The sequence below is a fragment of the Ixodes scapularis genome, unplaced genomic scaffold, assembly GCF_016920785.2.
Source record: "Ixodes scapularis isolate PalLabHiFi unplaced genomic scaffold, ASM1692078v2 PGA_scaffold4__175_contigs__length_147842914, whole genome shotgun sequence".
Taxonomy (NCBI): Eukaryota; Metazoa; Arthropoda; class Arachnida; order Ixodida; family Ixodidae; genus Ixodes; species Ixodes scapularis.
In genome coordinates, this window is record NW_024609879.1 from 97,707,907 (window position 1) to 97,728,935 (window position 21,029).

Consider the following 21,029-nt stretch of genomic DNA (forward strand, 5'->3'; position numbering starts at 1 on the left):
AACGACTATCTTGGAATGGATTGTCTTATGTAGATTGGATTGTCTTATCTAGGCCAAACTGGTCGCTGTTTGAATGATAGGTTGCTGGAACATAAAAGGGCGGTAAAAGACAATGCGCAGTATTCAGAAATAGCTAAACGTGTTGTAGACTGCAATCACTGTCAGCCGGAGTGGGAGGATACCCAGGTATTGCGTAAAGAGAAAGAAAATGGTAGGAGAGTTGTGAGGGAGACTTTATGTATTTTGGAGCGTGGCAATTGTGTCAGCACACCGTCCTTGGGTTTCGGAAGTGAATTGAAACGCTTTCTATGCCTCTAATTTTTTTTTTTTTTTTTGAGGGGTGTTTGAATGTTAACACCGTGTCTGTTCGATAGGCCTGTTATCAGCTGTGGCTGGTCGGTTCCGAAAAATCTATCTTTTTTTTTTTTTTTTGGGGGGGGGGGGGGTGTTTTTTTTTGTTAGCAGGGTTGAGTACCTGTTTCATGGATTGGAAAGGGGTAAGTTTTTGGTTGGTATGAAAGGAAGGGAGGTAGCATGTGTCATTGGTTCAGTTTGAGATGTCGTTGATGGAGTGGAGAGGAGGTGTGTCGACCTTTGGAGTGGAGGGTTGTTGTGTATATATAAGAGCGGAGGTGTTCAAATAAACTAGAAGCTGTGTTTGAGACTTGTTGTTGTTTTGTCCGTTTTTTTATTTTTCCGTGTCTCCGGTTTACGATGGAAGTTCTTCACCAGCTTGCCTGTGCTTTTACCCTTTCTTCGCCAACAAAGTCACGTCCCTTCCTTAAATAAAAAAAAAAAAAACTTCCATCAATTCTCTGGTTGTCCTATCTTTCCTTCTACCCAAGATCCTGATGTCTTGAAATCGCGCATCACACCCACAGTCGGCATAGGCAACCTGCAATGCTGTTTGGTTTGGCGCCATCTAGCGACTGAAGCAAGAATTATTGGGTACCCCTGGGAGTGGCGGCTGCAGTGTTCAAACGTGAGCTATTACTCTGGTAGCGCCGCTTAGCCTAGTGTCTGAAGCAAGAAATACTGGGTATCCCGGGAAGCCGTGATCGCGTAACGTGCCAGTAGAGCGGAAGCTACGGCCCCGGCGGGCCAACCGGAACGTGACTGCGCATCACCGGAGCGCGCCTCAACTCCGAGGAAGTATCAGGCTTTTCGCTGCGTCATGGTCCAATGTGTGTGCGTTGCGCTCGTATACGTCGCGCATTTCAAAGCCTTCGGCACGCAATGTGGGGCTTATCATTCGCCGTGTGCCAAGTTACAACGAGATAGGATATAACCGTGCGCTCTCACCCTGCTGGCGCCGCCTGGCCGTTGCCGGCTGCCTATAGTGAGTTGGCAAGTGTGCATTGCCTTTATTCCTGATTGACAATTCATGTTCCCGTGCGCGGTCATTAACACAGCGTCCAGTTTGACCAATGTATACTTTCGCACAGGAAAGCGGAATCTCGTATACCACCCTGTGGCACAATCCACAAACTGTCGGGCGTGCTTTTTGTTGCAGCCACTCCTCTTCTTTCTTCCCGAAGAAATATTCGGACAAAGGCCCGCAAGCTTGCATGGCGCAGAGAACACTAAAGGTACATTGTACCTGTTCGCTACATTCTTGAGGTTGTGGGACACTTTATGTATATACGGCACCACATCTGGTCTACACTTCCTTTGTGGTGGCTCTGGCCGCGTCCTCTGCTTTTCTTTGGTCTTCCGGAGCAACGTCTCAGCAACCGCCGTAATGACTGAGCAGAGGAAACCGGCAGACTTCAGCCTGGCTACCTGATCATTGAAGCTTTGAAGCTTCTGTGCATAAAGTGTGGGCACGACTTCATGAGGGCAGACCCTAAGCAGAGGGAGGCGATAGCTCGCTGAACAGTTTTTGAGTGAGCCGAGTCATACGGCAGCAGCCCCTTCTGTACTCGAGGGTTATAACACAAGCATAAATGATTACTTCTTAACATCAGTTTTATATACAGGAACTGGAGTGAGTCATGGGTTGGAAGCTCATGTGTAAAGGACAGGCCCAACCCATGAACACTAAAAGCGGTTAAAATCTCATCTACAGAGTCGTCATAACTAAGCAGGTGTTTTTTTTTCAAGAATTAAGAAAATCGTCAACGTATCTAGAAACCTTTAAGACACCACCATCGAAAAGTGGTTAGCTAAGTTCCGATCAACGTGCGCCAAAAAATATTACAAAGCACTGGGGCCCCACAGGACCCTATGCAGATGCCCTGGCGTTGTATGTAAAGTCGGTCTTCAGAAGAAATAAAGGTGGAACTGAGGTAAAACTCCAGCAAAGACAGGAAGTTATCCACAGACACCCCCGTCGAGTTTTGAAAAGCCACTACTCCGTTATCGTCTATACACTCTCGGACAAACACACATAACTGCCCCTGAGGCACTGAATAAAACAGATCCTCAATGTCAACAGAAAACATGTACCCGACGGGTTTCGTTTGTTTAAAGTAGGACGTTACGTCTTCCGCATTTGAAGTTGCAAAGGAATTCTTACTTTTCAGGCCCCCCAACTGCTTCAAAACAAACCGGCTTAACAACGACTGCCACGACCCTTTCTCGCTGACAATGGTCCTAAAAGGCACGTCCACTTCGTGCGTTTTTACCGAAAAGAACACAGACAGGCGTTAATTTTACAGTCCCCAATGGTTTTAGCTAGTTTTGTAAGTTCAAGGTCTTTGCACATACCCACTGCTCTGGAGTTGACACGGCAAGCACTAGGCTTGACAGCTTTATAGTTCTCCTCCACCGCTAGACGGGCCTTCTTGCTGAACGTACCGACAGTCTAGCAGCAACACCGACTCGGCGCACCGTTGCTCCGGCGGTCCTTGGCCAAGACCGTCTGCCCATCACCGGCTGACCTGCTGAATGGAATATGCCCGCGTGACCCTTGTGGATCCTTCCCGGGTGAGTAGTTTGATCCCTGAGCTAAATTTCAGAGGTCAATCTTTTCCCCTTGTCATCTCGATCTCCTTGTTTTCCGAGACAGCGGTGCCAAACGCTGTCGTCGAAAAGGGACTCTCATTGATTCTATCTCCTTGTTTTGTGTGATATAGAGCTGAAATAAACGCCACACGGATTACCTTCGCAACACGGTATGTACACCTTGTTATTAGTATGCCATTTTTATTCTGACACGACGCTACGTCACTGTCGAGCTATAGCAGTTCGTGGGAGCTATGCGACGTCGGTCCAACCTTTCTTTGCCGAGTGTCATTCAGTATCGAGTTGCAATCGTAAAAGATCGGTCCAGAAGCGCTTACCGAAACGCGGTCTAACAGAGCGAATCCAGCACTTCGATCAAACGCGCGTGTCCGCTCCGAGTGTGAACAGGTATTTGCTGACACTCTCGTAGTTCAAACATATATTTTTTAACGTCGGCTCGCAACTCGCAGCAACTAATATCGGCCGTGCCAGAAGCATGCTCGGGTCGTGTCGTGCAAAGAGCCGCAACGAGAACGAGCTCACTGTGGCAAACTACGCTTTGGCTTTCTCCGCCAAGGTTTTGCAAACACGTTCAGGCCCAGGCTAATTCTGCCGGCACGCCGTATTGCCGCAGAACGGCGCTGCTCCTATGCCACAAGTGATGTCACGAGAACTTTCCCACCATCCACCAGATGTGAATTTGAAATCGTTTAATTAGGTTTAAAATGGATTCATCGCCTGGCTTCCGAGCTATCAAGACGTATCGTGATGAGCTCCGTCGGAGCGGTAACGGCCACTGATAGCCGTGGGATTTCTGCTGAGTTAGGCTCCCAAGGATACAGGATCGTACTGCCTCCCCTGCCGAACGGCGTTCACGCCCTGAATTCTGTTTTTCTGCACGCCGACATTACGGCGCGGCCTTATCGCATTGAAGATTTAAAAGCTGGACTCGAGAAAGCGGGAGTACTAGGCGAAATCGCCGCACGTGTGGATGGTGACTCTGAAAACATCGTTGGCCAAGAAGAAACTGGTGAACGCCACGTCCTTCGAGGCTAAAGGGAGACGCTGCATCGTCGTCGACCCGGAGAAGGCCGAGGTGATGCTGAAGCTTCATTGGATTTCTTTTCACCTTCCGGACGAAACCGTGAAGAAGGCCCTGGAGCCGTATGGCAAGGTTGAGGACGTCGCCCGAGAGATCTGGCGTGTCGGAGGCTTCGAACGTGTGCAGTCGACCACTCGAGTCGTGAGGCTGACCCTAAGGGAAGGCGTCACGCTCGAGAACCTGCCGCACCAACTACGGCTCGCTGCACAGCCTTGGTGCTGGCCCCGAGTAGAGCTCCGCTCTGCCTCAGGTGCCGTCGAACAGGCCACATTCGTAGGGAGTGCCGAGTGCCGCGCTGCGAGAGCTGCAGGCGTTTCGGACACCTACGCGACGACTGCAAAAAAACCTATGCAGACGTGGCTAACGGCGGCCCTGAGGACGACACCTCGGAGCTCCTGATGGACCAAGATGAAGCTGAGGACGCGGCAGGCGGAAACTCGGAGGGCAGCCAACCTCAGGGGCGGGCCGAGACCACCGTGGTCGTCCCACCACCCGAGACGTCCACCACGGCCGAGCTCCTCGCAGATAACACGGACACCCCGAAACCGGTGGGCGACGACGTCGCACGCGTTTCGGCCCTCCAGGGGGATGAGCGGGGGCACGACTACGCCCGCCGAGAGTCGACCCTGGCTGCCGTTGAAAGGGAGAACGACCAGAACGACGGCGAGATGGACGCCGTCAGCGGCTCTGCCAAGCGTTCCCTGGAACCGACACCAACCCAGGAGCCCGGTCAACCGCAGAGCCTGCAGGAGAGGGTGCTCCAGAAGTGGCAGACGGTGGCTTCCCAGAGGGGCCGACACCACGCCCCCCCTCAAGGACCACCGGAGGGCCACGTGCCAAAGGCTCCATAGTGAAGGAACTGTACTGCGGCTGAGTAATATTGTTTAGGCGGCCTAGTACAAGTAAGAGTGTTGTATTTTTTGTATGTGTTTACCTGTTAGAGTTAAGCGGCTTTTTGTATCGTAGCATAGCCTTCTCTCTATTTTAGCACCGTGATAGTAATATGTCTCTTAGTTTCGCCACTTTAAACGTCCGTGGGTTGGCCTCGTCGAGGAAGCAGTACCAGCTGCAGCGTCTGGTAGAGGACGAGCAGCCGGACTTTCTTGCGGTGCAAGAAACTAAATTGCAGACAGAAAAGAACATTGAGAGAGCGCTGAGGCCTTATCTCCGGCGATATGAAGTTGCCGCTAGTCATGCCACGGGTCGGTCGGGGGGCTGTTTTCTTTTTTTAAGGAAGTCCGTGAACTATGAAAACTTGCAAGTTGTTATCGATGAGTGCGGGCGGTTCATTTCTTGTGATCTCACGCTGTCAGATGTCCAGTGGCGAGTGATATGTATCTACGCTCCCAATAACACGAAGAATAGAGAAATCTTTTTCAGTTTCTACGTAATTATCTGGAGTGTGACAAAGTGGTCCTATGAATGGGTGATTCTAATTGTGGCTGTGTCGAGCGGGATAGTACTGGAGCGACCACGAGTGGTGACAGCAGTTCGAGACTTTTGAAAGAAATCGTAAATGTGTGTGGGCTCGAGGACGTCGGTGCCTTATGCACCATAAGAAGTGTCGTAAGGTATACGCATTTTCAAAATACGTCCCACGCTCGTTTAGATCGTATTTTTGTTGCAGTTGACGTACTGCGCACTGTGTATGGCTACCGTGTCCAACCCATTTTTTTTACTGACCACTGCCTCGTAAGCGTAAAATTGGCAGGAAAGAAAGCAGAGCGTCTCGTTTTAACTGACAGCTTTGGAAATTAAACCAAGCACTTTTAAATGATAAACTTTTCGCAACCACTGTCGCTGAGCTGTTGCGGGGTGTGGCCGAAAAAGAGACTTGTATCAGGGAGGCCTGGGAAGGATTCAAAGAGGGAGTTAAGTTGGCCGCGGTAGGAAGGGCCAGTAACATCACCTTCCAAGCCCGAGCTCGCGGAAGGCAGTTGAAGCAAGACCTTAACGCATTGTGTCGAGTAGAGTGTGAGCGCCCTGGAACTTGCGGCGATGACATTCGGCACATCAAGATGGAGTTAGATCAAATATACAATGAAAAGTATAAAGGGGCAGTCGTGCGGGCACGTTCGGAGAAATTTATGTTGGGAGAACAGCCGACTGAGCGAGCTCTGGCTGAGGAAAAGAAGTATGCCCCGATTCGAGAAATAAGAGAAATAGAATATAAAGGAGGAAAATTAGCAGCGATAAAGATGTTATAGAAGAAGCTTTTGTTGAGTACTTTGGGAACCTTTTTGGGGAAAAACTGACTCCCGAAGGATTTCGTAAATTTAAAGATTTTTTGTCCCTCATGCCCAAGTTGGATGAGGAGGTTACAACGTGGCTCGAGGGAGAAATCACTCTAGGAGAGGTTGAACGAGCAATAGATTCGCTAGCGAGACAGAAAACCCCGGGGCCTGATGTGCTTTGCGCAGAATTTTACCAAACCTTTAAAGATGCCCTTAGTCCCCTACTGTTGGCCGTATTTAATGAGTCATTCGAAAACTACTGTCTACCGCGTTCCTTTGTGGAGGCCCACACCATACGGATACCGAAGTCGGAGGACTTGTCGATAAGGCTCAGCGTGACGGGATATAGGCCGATTACATTATGTAGCATAGACTACAAGATTTTCACTAAGATCATTACGCGGAGGCTCCAGTGTGGCATTCGGGACCTCATCGGGGATCATCAGACATGTGGCATTAAAGGAAGGTCCATTTAAACTAATATCCATAGAGCGAGAAGCATTTTTGAGGCTGTTGGGAGGGATAAAGTGGCAATGATACAATTAGACTTGGAGAAAGCGTTTGATAGAGTTAGACATGATGTTCTAAAGAGTATTTTATTGCGTGTTAATGTAGGCAAAGTTGCCCTAAAGGGCGTGGATATGGCGTACAAAGCTTGCACCACCAGGCTGGTTTTAAATAATAATGTTTTAAGAAAATTGCAGTGCTTTCGTCAGTCAGGCAGATATGTCCCCTTTCACCTTTACTATTTGCTCTGTACCTTGAACCTTTCTGTGTAAGCGTGATAGATAGCAAGAATATCCGGGGGTTTCTTTTCAATAGTGCTGAAGTTAAAGTGTCCGCATACGCTGACGATGTGGCTAATTTTTGTAAAGACGAAGAAAGCGTCATGGAAACTGTCGTCCTCACGAAAGAATATTGTAACGCCACAGGAGCGGCAGAGAACTGGGAAAAATGTTGTGGGGTGTGGCACGGGAGGTGGGCTTTAAAACCGCATTACTCTGCAGGCTTTAATTGGGAAGCGACGCCATGTACGTAACTTGGGATGCCATTGGAACATTACAAAGTTAGCACGCCGTACTGGACGGAGCTCGCAAAAGATTTGAAGACGAAGGCGGACACTTGGGTCAGTCGGAACTTGTCAATTTTTGCGCCCGCCACAGTGTGTAATATTTTTTTTTTATCGCAAAGATCTGGTACATTATGCAAGTTTTGGCATATACACGAATGAGTATTCAAAAATTCCATAGGGTCTTCGCCACTCTCATCTGGAAGTCCGGGTGGGAAAGGATGCGAAGAGATAACCTTTTCCGGAGCGTCAGTTCGGGAGGCCTTGACCTCTCGCATCTTTTCGTCCGCAAGATTGTTTCTCTCTTTTTTTTCCTACGCGACCAGAATCATCCTTTCCTACGAGCAATTATCCAGGTGAGACTGGCGAACTCTTTGCCGGCAGTGTTGGTGACTAGTGAATGTACTGATACCCCTTGTTTTTCTGGTTATTTAAAATAAGTGAAAGAGGCTGTATTGTTTTTGCGAGCGCGTTTTTCGATGGACTACCTGGGTAGTGTCACTAAAAAGAAGCTCAGTAGTGTCCTGATTAAGCTCCTTTTCCCTGCGCCACTGTGTCGATCGGTGTACAGCCAATGTCCGGGTCAAGATGTGCTCCGGTGTGATAAAAGGATGTGTGTTCCACCAGGGGTTAAGAGTTTTTCTTTTTTTTTTAAATTGCACAGCGAGACATTGCCAGTAAAGCCATGGCTAAGAGATAAGAGGATCTTTGTTCCTTGGTCGGTGGATTGTCTCCTGTGTAAGACACCAGAAACCATCGAACACGTTTTTATTTATTGTTGGGATGCTGTGTTTTCTTTTTTTTTGGGGGGGGGGGGGGGGACATTCTTTAAAGGACCCTGAAATAGATTTTATGTTGTCCTCGGAGACCATTAGGTATTTACCTGTTGAAGAAAGTGACACTGTGCCCTACGACCTTTTTATGATACTCGGCATATTTAGTATTTGGAAAACAAGAATCGAATTTCGGCATGCTGACCCAAAAATTAAGTCTCTACAGAAGCATTTCATCGATATTGTAAACGAGGTTTAAACGGTGTATTGCAGAACACCAGAAACTACGCCTGAGTGGGCACACTTGTTCAGTGAAATTAGGAACATGAGAGAACTTTAGTTTGCCCACAAGTCGCTGGGCGTGAGCCCCTTGTAATGACATAGCATTTTGTGCTGCAATGTTGAGTTCAATAAAAAAACAAAAATTAGGTTCAAAATTAGTTCTCCTGTGTTTTACAGCGCGATATTAATATTTCCGAGGTGGTGCCTGTCCCTAGCCGATATTTATGCAGAAAGATCGGCGCTAAAACTTCGTTTCTGTACCCCTTTAACATACGAGTGCGACCCCGGACTGCAGCACCATTTAGCTTTTCTTCCAGTAACTTGAGAAGTTGCGCTTTACATTCCTTATGTCATCCTGAAAAACTCCAGGGCTTTGTTCTTCTTCGATAATTAGTGTCTTGAGGGACTGGACCAACACTCTTTTCTCTCGCGTGCGCTCGAGCTGTCGCTTCTGCGAAAAGTCAGTTGCGAGTTCCTTCAACTCCAATTTGAAGTTCTCCCACACGCAGACATCTAGCGGAGTTTCATTGGCAAGTACCTCAATCTTTTCTTTCACCATCGAAGCAAATTCTTCGTCTTGTAAGACCACGTCAGCCCTATACTCCTCCACCTGATTTAGCATCTCGCTTGACAGGTAAAGTCTGTCAAGGCGGGCGTGAGATGCTCCCTGCCAATGCGTGAAGCGCGGAGAAAAATCTTTTAGCGGGCTTGTGACGTCGACCAGGTTCAAACTGCTCTAACACGCTCTTCAGCTTAGTTGCACTCGAGTCGCTTATTGTAGCGTGGTTAGAGCGGTCACGGTAAGATAACATGCAGTTACATTCTCCGCCTAGAATGACTTTTCCAGGCGTGTACAAGATTCGTATCAAAGACTTGAAAAAAAAGACTGCGTTCAGCAGCATCATTCGGTGCATAAACCGACACTAGACGAACTAGTTCATTTTTAACGAGGCAGTCAACTCTGCTTACGCGACCGTCCGCGCCAAGCTCACAATCAACAACGGAAAAACACTTTTTTTTTTGACAAGCACCGCCGTTCCTCCAGACGCATTGCCAAGAGTCAATGTGTGAAAACACCAAAACACGTGTCCAAAGTACTGCACGAAGTCTTTTGCCTGCTCATGCGTGGAGGTTCTTGTTTCCTGAATGAAAGCAATATCTATGCGTTTTTCTAGCAGCAGACTGTGTAGCCATTCCTTACGTTTCCTTGCAACAGTACTAACAGCGTTAAAGGTTGCAATATTCAAAGGATTTGAGTTTTTTGCCATTCAATAAAGTGTTGGAGTTCGGACGGCTTACACGTGGGGCAGAACGTTGTCAATCTTCGAAGGCTGTTTCTTCAAGTGCTGAAGCACCCCGCTCTGTCAACCATGGTTGGCCTTGAGGTTCGGTGCCTTTCGTCCAACGCTTGGGGGTAACAAGAGTAAATCGTTGGTCAGCCGCAGTCGTACGCGCTGCACTTTTTTCCCATTGATCGCTCTCCCTTCCTTTTAATTGCCGCTTCACTCCGGTGACTTCTTGATCCGTTTTGCCATATGCCCCGCTGGCCTTTCTGTTTTCCTCGTCCTTCATCTCAACCGATTCTGGTGTAACTTGTCCTGCCTGCGAGTTCTCTCCAGTTTTCGGCGACGGCTTCTCTGTCATCTTGACTTCTGCGACGCTGCTTGCTGGTGGTGCTGGATCGGCTGCTCCGACGACGTCAGTCGACAATTCAGACGTCTTCCCTGTCGGAGTCGCGGCAATGGTTTACTCCATTTCATCTTGGTCTATCAGGTTATCGACGTCCTACTGTTCAGTTGGAGGCCTCGTTTTTGCCGCGTACGTCTGGATACAGTTGTCCTATTCATGTACGTCAGTGCGGCATGTCCACGGAGTGCGACACTGCTTGCGCATGTGTCCTAACTTCTTGCACCGTAAGCACTGAGGTGAGCGGCCTTGAATGGACACGAACGCTGGCATTCCGAGGATGCTGATTCGATGCGGGATAGCGTCCACTGTGATGCCTTCCTTGAGCACCATCGTGACTGTCCGCGTTGTTGTCTCCACATACTCAAAGCCTGGTTGCCTTCACTTCTCGCGCACGGCTGATTTCACTTTACCGTGCGACTCGAAGGTCTTTTGCACAGCTTCGTCGGGAAAGCAGATGGGAACCGAATGAACTTTGAATGATTTCTCACTCACATTCGGATCGATGACCAGGCAGGTCTTGCCCTTGACGTTGAGCACTGCCGTATGTAGCGGCTTCTCCTTCGCTGCCGCGTTGTGCAGGGTGAGCATCCAAACGTGGTTGTACTGCAAGGCACCGAAGCCGGCCACGTCATTCATGTGAACGACGTCCTTCAGAACGTCGCGAAAGTCGTCGATGCGATACGGTCTCGCTGATGGGTCGCCATGTAGAAAGACAGAATTAAAAGAGTAACGACCTGTTGGCAGCGTAGGCAGGATGATACGGTAGTCCTGGGGAGTCAAATATTCCGAATTCCTGTTGAAACCCGGCTAAGGTAAGCCGTAGAACGCTCTCCGCTGGAGCTCATGATTTCTTCACCACGCACCTCGGTATTCGAAAAAAGAATCTCCCTCGGCCACCGATCCCCCCACCACGGTACAACATTAACCAGTGACTATGTTTGATAAATAGATTAGCATTTATTATACGGCAGTAAGCTGACCACTTAGATACATCAAAAATAGAAGCAATTTATGGAATGCAGATCGGCTACTCATCTGAAGCATCTGATAGGCACCACGAACAAAAATACATTGCTGCAAGTAGGTTGGTCCACCTTTCGTATTGTTTTAGGAAGCTAAAATATATAAATTTTATGCTCCAAAAAATCTTTTAAAATTCATCGTTTTGTGTCTAGGTCTAAAAACACCACTTTGCAGGTTTAACAGAACACAACATATATTAACTACCGAAACATTAAAGCCCGTATTTTATTAAACATAGCGGTTACAAAATAGAACGCGCTCACTTGTGCTCGCTTGACACTTGTTCCGGAATATTATATCACATAAGGATCAAACACAACACGGCAGTTACTGCAATACCTTGGAAAGGGAATACATACATGTTCACAAAAACATAAGCACTCGTAAATGCGAGCTACTAGAAAACAATCCATGCGACATAATTATTGGGTTCAATTATGTATCTTGCGGGCTGGTCGGATTCGGTGGGATCACTTCCGTCAGTTTAATTTGACGTTAACTTTAAATTGTTGGCATCCCACACTTTGTCCTCCATTTTGTACGTCGATCTTAAAGGTGAGAGTGCCGTTCTGAAAGGAACGAGAAAAAGTAATTAAAATTATTTTTTATACTGGTTTCCACTTTGAATTTCCAGCATGGGTAGACAAGCCCAGATTTTAGTACAATGAATGGGTTTAAATAAAAACACTAAGTGCGGTGAAAGGGGTATTTCGGCGACATATGTATGCCTGGTTTATAAAATGGAAAGGTGTCCTTGTCACTTGCAGCCACACGCTTATCACAGTAGAGTTCTCAGGTGGGCTTCAGAGCCCGTGTGAGAGCGACCAACAACCCATTTCGTGTCGCTGTGAGCAGCAGGGCTTATTGTGCTCCCGCTTCTTGATCCCTGGCTTGTTCTATGGCCAAAATAACAAGCTCGAGCACACCCTTGGTTCCTTTAGCTGTAACTGACCATGCAAGATCTACGCTTTAAACCTTTACAATTCTGCCCGGGATGTACGCAGTTAGCCTCCCCAACTGGTACCCAGAGAGGTATACTTCCGAAAATCCCGAGGGTAATTCGCGCAGCAGGTCTATTTGAGTACCGCCTCATGCTTTTTCCCGCTTTGTTCTGGTCTCGGTATCTGCACCACACACGAGTTTACGTTACCATAAAATCTACATCATCCAAATCCGTTTCTTTAAGAATAGATTAATAAGGCATCCACGTGCCTAAGCAGAACGCGTCCGCTTTCAGCCTCGTTCGTTCCTTGCCGGTAATCCCGCGTTCGTAACAGTAGATCGTAACTAATATGAGGTTACGCTCTAGGCCGTCGTTTGCTTTCAACTCGGAGGGGTACACGAGCGTGCTTGAAGTGTCCAACAATTTTTATTAGCTCTACGTCCTCATTTTCTCTCCCAGCACGGTGAAGTGCAATCCCAAAGGGGCGGGAATGGTCTAGGTGCGTAGCTATATAATAAAGCAGCAATTGATTAAACACATTTATTACTAGACTTTCATCGCATATATCAGTCTCCATATTCACGGACAGCCTCAAATATGCCGGGCGTGGCCTTTTTACGGCCACGCCTCTTTACTTTTGATTGGTTCTTCGGTCGACTTATCGACTGTCATTGGTTGCGGAGCAATCAAAGCATGCTCAAGATTCGCCACGCCCGGCGTAGCTGTCAGTAACTACACAAGGCGGAATTGCCAACGCGCTTAAAATGTCTAAGCAATACGCAGCAGCAAATCGTAAGATACACCCACAACGCGCGTGCATTATCAGATTTTATATCCGATTTGTTTTTGCACCCTTAGGTGGATTTTTCACTGTGCATTTTATACCCATTTTCACCTCAACAAAAAGCCAGTTTTGCGCATTGTTCATACGCGGCGCGAAGTAGTTCTTTCGAGATTTTGTTGTCGGAAGAAAATGCGATGCTTTAGGCGTTTGGAACGTGTACGTCTTGATAAGATAACATATATCTAATCTAGAATTCACCCACATATATCCTAATAAACAGCATAAAAAGGGAAACTAGTAATGCTCCGCAAGGAGCTGGACTTTTTTCTACGGTTCTTGAGATGAAAACGGGTATTCGCGACTCCAGCGACCTATAGGGGGCGCCACCACCAAACAGACATGGCGGCTGAGTCCAGGTCGCGTCGGCTCGGCCGGGCCGCCTGAACAGGTGGCGCGTTCAATTTAACTGATATTCTTTGCTTTAATGCCCAATTTTATAGGTATTTGAACTGAGACGGTTAAGTGTAGCCGGTGCACATAAACTTGCAGAGCGTCGTTTGTTTTCCCGGTGTTTTTTTGTTCTTATCATGTCAAACTTTCGTTTCAGAGATTTCGTTGAAAACCAAAACTATGGGCTCCGGAGAGACGGTAATATACTAATCAGTTTTGATCATCTAAGGAAAACGGCGATGACTACAGAATTGTTCCACCGAGGGCAATAGGGTAATTGTCAGCTAACTCGCACGCCTCGGCCATGCGACTTATCTGTACGCGAAATCTAGCTTTTTTGCGTATCGGCGTTTAAGAAACAGCTCCAGTCCGCTGCTCGGTCAACAACACAGGCTGCAGGAAAATTACGAAAATTAAGCAAGCGCTTCTTGAGCCAAGAACCATGTTAACCCGCCGGCGCCCCACTAAGCAGCTTATACTCGTATTTCATTTCAGGTTTTAGTAGCAATCGAGAAGTAATTTTGACGAGCGGGCTATGTAGTATATTACGTACTATGTCCCACTAAAGCGATATTAGTATATTGTTTGGGTTGAATATGAGCTTAATTGACTAGCTATTAGGTGAACTGCTGAATATAAGTATATTTGACAGACAGAGAGATACTACTTAAACTTAGCCAAATGGTTCTAGCCGGCAGCACGGAGACAAACTGAAGAGAGTCTTCATCGGAGATTCACGCAGAACCTCTCTGCATTGAACTTCGCTTTGAATCCTGCACGGAGAAAATTAGTATTTTTTGCGGCCAGTCAACCTGAGCAATGTGGACGTATACTGCTGCTGGCTCCGACGAGGGGTATAATATAAATATTGGAGGCGCGATAGATCAAAATGTCGTGACAGCTTGTAACGTTGCGAGAATCGTCCCCCACCTTTTGAAAACCAATAATTTCCCTCATTCATCATTTGCAGCGAGCAGGTTTTCCTGGATCAAGTAATTGCGCAATCAGCAGAACTCCTTGAGTGTGGTTCAGAGACTTTTTTGGCGAAAAGCAGGCAAGATCAATAGCCAACGCACCGACCGGCGTGAGTGGCTCCAACTTGAAGCTAACCGAACACAACCAAACTCAAGAAAAGCAGCTATCGAACGTTCCCATTCACTTGACTGCAACGTTGGTGTTCCCTCCAGTGAAATGCCTCGTCTGTCGTCCTCAGTCCACTGTTCTACACTACAAAGAAACCACTCATCAGTTACCAAGCAGTCGCCACTTTGAATGTGATTCGAGACAGAAAAGGAATCAAAACGTTTTTCCGTGATTTCTCCCCCTCCAAGAAATCGAAAGCACGCAACCGTGTGTTGTGGAGTAAACGGGCATTCAAACACGTGATGGAAGGATCTACTGAGGCTTCACCACACTATTGAACACTCAGGCAAATTTAAGAAATTTCCGGACTTTCGTCAAACTACATTGTTCGCCGCCGCGCCGACGACACGCGTCCGCGAAAGCCACCAGAGACGCGGAGGGGCGCGGAGCTACCTGGTCCGGCTGGTCCCCGGTTTTCCCGCTTGGTGGCTTCCGTTTTGATGGAGTCACGAATAGTAGCCTGCTGGTTTTCTCCAGCTTATGTTTACGTCGATGTTTCTCATTTTAAAAAACAAGCACCCGCAAAAAATGTTACTTTATGCTGTCTCGAGGCTTGCTTGGACACTTGCGTTTGCTTAGGATCGTGTTCTTGTGATCACTTACGACGAGAGAACACTCTGCCACGTCAGCGCCATCTATAAGATAACGCGGCCTACAACCGCTTATCACTAGAGTGAAGGTTATGCTCTACTTGCGAGAACAGATGTACGTACTATCTATAAGAAATGGTCGTTTATAACATTGTCAATGGGTTTTTGGAGCCAAGAGAGAAAGCCCGATACGCAAACAAAGTAGAAAATATACGGAATTGTGGAGTGTTCCACGGCTACCCGACAGTTGGCGCCGGTGTCTCGTTGTTACGGGTTTGAAAAGGTTTTGAGGCACGCGGTCGCAAGAAGTCGCAAATCTTGGAACCAGCCTTCTTTGAATAGGAACTGAGTATGCGCACCCCAAGGAGGAATCCGATTCCCTCGGGTAGCTCAGCAGCCAAGGACTGCGTGTAGGTGTTCGGTGCGATGGGGCAGGTGTTGTTCCACAGCGACCCAAGGCCTTTCTCGACGTCGGTAGTTCCCCCGCAGAGCTTGTATGTGCTGAAAGGCAGAAATACACGTGACCCGTAGAGAAAGACATAGACTCTAAAAAAAACGCACAACGCTCGGAGAGCCAATCAGCGCAACTTACAGAGGCAGCTCAGCGAATGACAATGCCGAAACATTAGTTTAGATTAAAAAACGCAGTCTGAGTTGTGGCATTAAGCAATGCAAGCGTGACGTTTTGCATTGCTTAATGTCACAACTCAGACTGCGTTTCTTGGTTTAAACATATGTTTAGGCATCGTCATACGCTGAGCTGCCTCCGTAAGTTGCGCTGATTGACTCTCCGAGTGGTGTGCGTGAAAGTAGACGCACAAACTTGTTCAGAGTGTATTTGGCAATTTAGCGGTAATAAGATGCTCGAGCCAAGCTCTGAGTTTCTTAAGTTGTCGGGGAACCTCACATTTTCTTTCATTCCAGGTCAGGATTTTACAGCGACTCTGGAGCAACTATTTAAACCATACTATCTTTTTTTTATGTTTCACTGTACTCACAAATCTAACATGGCCTTCATGTGTCACATGGAACACTTTGTTTTTTACATTAGAAACCGAGGCTTGGGACGACTTTTGGTGGACTTAGCATTTAAGCCGTTCCCAAAGACCCTTGTAAACCTAACGCTAAAAGCACGTAAGAATACATCACCCCGTAATACAAGCATTCACTCTAAAAAATGTTTGTGCGCCTACTTTCACGCAAAACACTTGGAGAGCCAATCACCGCAACTTACGGAGGCAGCTCAGCGAATGACAATGCCGAAGCATTAGTTTAGACCAAAAAACGCAGTCTGAGTTGTGACATTAGGCAATTCAAAACATCACGCTTACATTGCTTAATGTCACAACTCAGACCACGTTTTTTGGTCTAAACATATGTTTCGGCATTGTCATTCGCTGAGCTGCCTCCGTAAGCTGCGGTGATTGGTTCTCCGAGTGTTCTGTGGGAAAGCAGACTAACGGGCTTTTTTTAGAGTGTTAAGAGTTTAAGAAATTCAGAACGTGGTGAGTCCCAGTCATTTTATTATTGCTCAGCAGCCAATGATAATAATAAAAAGAGGTCCAAAGAACCAATCACGAAGCAAGAAGTAGAAATATCATAAACCACGCCTTTCTTTAACTGCCAGGGACACTCCGTGGTTGTGGAAATGTGGGGGCTATTGCACTTTCGACAAATTTAATTTTGGCCCCCTTATATCTCAGAAATAGAATTGTCTACTGAGGGTTGGGACTCTTATAGCTACTACCCAGCATCAATAGATTCGTTGAGTCTTAGCCTTGCTACGATGAGATGGCCCTGCGAGATGGCGCCACCGGCCCTGGCGCGCCTCGATTTGAACCAATACGTGCAGTCGTGCAGTTCCCGAAGTGTACGCTGCGGGAGAAATGGCGGCGTTGCGATTGCCATTAGCTTGGTTCTCGAGTACGGATCGGAACCACTTTTTTAAAAAGTGGTCCCTCTATGACAGTTTCCCAGCTGAGTGGTTCTAGTAACGTTGGTGTTATCCTATTCCAAACTTCGTCCTTTCAGTGATGGTGGGGTCTCCGTCTTGGACTTATTCTTTCTTTCCATAAACTGTCCGAACGTAAACGCCAAATGCCGACTGGGTGTCGATTAAAAAGATGAACCCGATTAATCGCCATTTTTAATCCATTAATTAATCGATTAATAGATTTCGGTCTTTCCCGTGCATAATAATTCTGAAAATATCAAAATCACATGTTTTGCCTCAGTTGCTGAATATGTGATAAACGGAGTAATGTACAATTTCGAATCTTAAATCAATCTTGATATGTAGTCTAGAAAACTCAAAAGACATCTACAGTAACAAATTATTACTTCAGTCGCAGAGGCAAAAAGGTGCGTTGATATTCTCCTACAATAGCGAAATTCCAGGATAATTCGCAGTAGTGTCTGCTGCGCTTAATGGACACTCGCACGGCGTTGAAGTGGCTGGGACATGTACAACCTTCTTCACTTGTTTGGAGCACAGATCTCTCCCCTACAGTTTACTTTCTGTCAATATTCCACCTAAAGGTGGCCTTGATGCAGGTGCACTCGTCCTCGTCTGCGTGGTGCAAGTGTTGCATTTTTACTCTTTTTTTTTTGACAGAACCAAAACGACTAACCGTTTAAAAAAATTAATCGCTATTAAAGAATTTAATCGATTAATTGGCGGGTTAATCGATCAAGGGCGCAGCTCTACCGAACGCCGAACGCCTAACTCCAAAACGCCGGCGTCCTTCGTTCGGTGTTTGCGTTTGGAGAGTTAGTGGATGGTACCGTTGTATGTCGAGACCGGTTATAACGAAGTCAACGGGAATCGGAAATCACTTCGCTATATCCGCTATTTCGTTATAACCGAGTTCGGTTAACGAAGTGCCAAAGGAAAATGGGAAATCGCGATCGCTTCGCTGTAGCCGCTATTTCGATATAACCCACTTCGTTATAACCGGTCTCGACACTAGAGACAAAGCCAACTACTTTCTGTCTACCCACTAAGTAGCGTAGTGTCAGAATGTCGACCTCATGATCATGGGGTTTTGTGTTCGATTCCCGTTGGGAGGCGTTTAAAATGTCGTTCTTTTTTCAGTTTATACTTTTTTATAAGAAATTATCTTCCGAAGTACGTGTTAGACATTTTGTAACGGCTTCCATGGCGTTCCGTCGCACTCTCTTCGGGGACCCCAGCATTTAAACATATTCTGCATTAAAGTAGCCAGTGTAGTACCGCAGACACAGAAGCAAACGAAGAGCATGTCCCCATAAAATATTTAAAGGGGTAGTGCAGCGATATTCGCCTGGTATGTTTTTCACTTCACACGAATTCACTGGCACTGGTGGGACTTATGTATACTCGCACACGACGCCATTCGCCAAGAAACCTTTTCGTTGTTGTGTAATTTCAAGGTTAAAAGCGAGCGTATTCTTCCAATCTCTCCTTCGCAAAACTTGATTACGTAGCATGGAGGTCACAATGTCGGCCAGGGATTTCCACAGGAATTGAAATTAGGGGGGGGAAGGGAAGGTCTAAATACTAAGGGGGGGGGGGGGGGTAGGGGGGGCAGTGATAATAGACGAGTCGTTGCGAATTAAGGGGGTACCTTCAGAAAAAAAAAAGAGGGGAGGGGTGTTGTGGCGAAATCACTGGTGTCGGCATAGTCCCCCAGTGACGCTATTTGAATGCGTCTCATAGATTGTCCCCGAACATTGCGTGAGCACTCGGTTTGAGCTCGTGATAATCGATAGCTCGACAAGCATTCGGGTAGTGGCTCGTGTCCAACCGTGGCAATGACGAGAATTTTCGAACTCTAACAGTGTCTGGAACTCAGCGCGTGTCCTGTGCTTTGCCAACCCCAGCGCGTGACTGTGATTAACATTGGCGGCATGGCCCCTTGTTTTGGCTAGGGTTCCTTCATGTGCGCTCTGCTTAGGGTGGTGGCATCTCGCCATTTTGTCACACACGTTTATTTTTATTTTTTGTTCAGAAGCGCGTGAAAGAGCGTGTCCCTGCACGCGCTTGTGGCGCTGACTGTGCTATGGCGACATTTTGTTTTCGTCGATTTCTTTGTATTTTCCCCGTGAGCGCGTGCTGTCGGCATGTGGTACTACAAAGGGTGGCATCACCCTAAACAGAAGGACATTGAGGCACCCTAGTTCTGGCTGCAAATTGAGGGATGAACGCTGCTCGTTTTTTTTTAAGTTTTTTTTTTTTTTTTTGTAACTTCTACTGAGTGTGTTGACAAAGGAGCGCGTGTTTCATAGGTCATTAAGGCCAGGGAGTCCCTACAAGCGGTATTCACGCGAAGTACGAAAATCGGTGCGCCGCCCCTTTGACGCAATTTCTGCACTTACCATGAACCGACGTTCGCGATGCAGGCTATTTGTTGCCCGTTGTTCTTTGTCACAGTTAATTTGAGCTTAGGGCTGCTGTTCAATGCGCTCGTGATGGCTAGCGTAAAGTTCAACGTCATGGTCTTTCCCAGCTCTGCGTCCGTGATGGCGACGTTGCTCAGCTGAACCTGTTGTGCAGCTGAAGTGAGAAACAAACTTTTAGAAATGTGTTAAAAAACTAAGATGGAAATTTAACTGGTGACCAGGCTATGTCTTTATATTTGTTATGATATTTTTATTTTGTCACCAAGAGTAGCCTGCACGAATTTCAAATTGTGGTATCACTTTCAAAGGCTAGTAGATCGTTTTGCGGGCTTTGGGGGGGGGGGGGGGGAGTGCCGTGATGAACTGAACTAAATGCTACAAGATCACGGAGACTACAGTAACTTTTCGGGCATCTCATTATCGCTTAACGGCCAATCAAATTACGCAATTGGCCGACATGAGAACACCCGGGAGCGAATTATGGAGAGAAAAATGTGACCCTAACATAAATCACGCTCAGGGATCTTAACCTTTCAGGGTCTACAGCTGCTCTGTTCTGGTACCCTGACCTTTCATGAGACATCTTTGGTTCACTTCGTTTGCTGAAAAGCACTTCCTTTCTTTTTCAGACTTATTGTAGAGGTAATATATACTGAGTTTCATTACATGTCTCAACTTCCACTTCAATGTGCATGCCCTAAGTAAAACTTCTAAACTAGCTTTTTATGCACATCGTTTGGCGCTAAAATATATATATATATATATATATATATATATATATATATATATATATATATATATATATATATTACATTTGACACGGGAAAAAGAAAACTAAGCAAGAAAGGCAACCAACCACAAAATCAGAGGAAAGCGAACCGACGAAGACGTATACGACTAGCACCTAGAAGACAAGTCCTGAGCGTGACGTCACCGCTAGTGGCTACCCCGACTCGCTCCAAGCGGCAAACACGCTGAAGCTTCGAGGAGAGGCGTAGCAAAGAGGCAGACGCGTCCCTCTCGGCTTCACCACTTGCTAGCGTCACGCTTGTTGTGAGACGCTGCATCACGCGTAGACAGCGCTGCGTCGATTCACGAGTGATGACGTTTCCGACAAAGATGCAGGCCTCGTCTTCTAGCTGGTACTGCGTAAACAGGTGGGCGACTTCGTCGTGTTCGGGGCAGATACACAACGCATTACAAGATATGGGTCCCTCGAGACACGACAATCAGACAAGCCTCTTTCTTAACGTATTTCCTTTTGTTTTTACAATACAGTTCGCGGACCAAGCTAAGTCTAGTTAGGAATGTCATTCTTACATGAGCAGGAGGTGAGGGTGGGAGTCTGAGTGGAAGCCATGCAGAGGCTGGTCATGGAGATAGCGATGAGCAATCCTAGGAACAGCATTGCGACGCCAGTTGGGAGTTTAATGATCAAGCTGGAGGAAGGTGTACTTCAGTGAGGGGGATCTCGCAATCATAATTGCGTTATATACTCAACACTCTGAAATGAGAACTCGTGTTTTTTTTTTGTCGTTTAAAGGGCCACGTGTTAACCTCGACAGGAAACGGCAGAGCGCGCGGCCGTTCTCATTTACTGACAGTGCACCTGCCGCCATAT

General features: G+C 47.0%; 1 protein-coding gene and 1 pseudogene across 1 annotated transcript; both read right to left on the reverse strand.

Annotated features, from left to right (window-relative positions):
• Positions 1–9,723: 9,723 nt before the first annotated feature.
• Positions 9,724–10,482, reverse strand: LOC115322584 (annotated as a pseudogene).
• A 1,115-nt stretch (positions 10,483–11,597) lies between these two features.
• LOC8041309 lies at positions 11,598–20,816 on the reverse strand. The gene is made up of 4 exons (XM_002414570.5): positions 20,729–20,816; positions 19,385–19,562; positions 15,388–15,529; positions 11,598–11,687 (listed from the first exon to the last, which is right to left on the reverse strand). The coding sequence occupies exons 1-4, from the start codon at positions 20,814–20,816 to the stop codon at positions 11,598–11,600; spliced, it is 498 nt and encodes a 165-aa protein (XP_002414615.3).
• Positions 20,817–21,029: the final 213 nt, after the last annotated feature.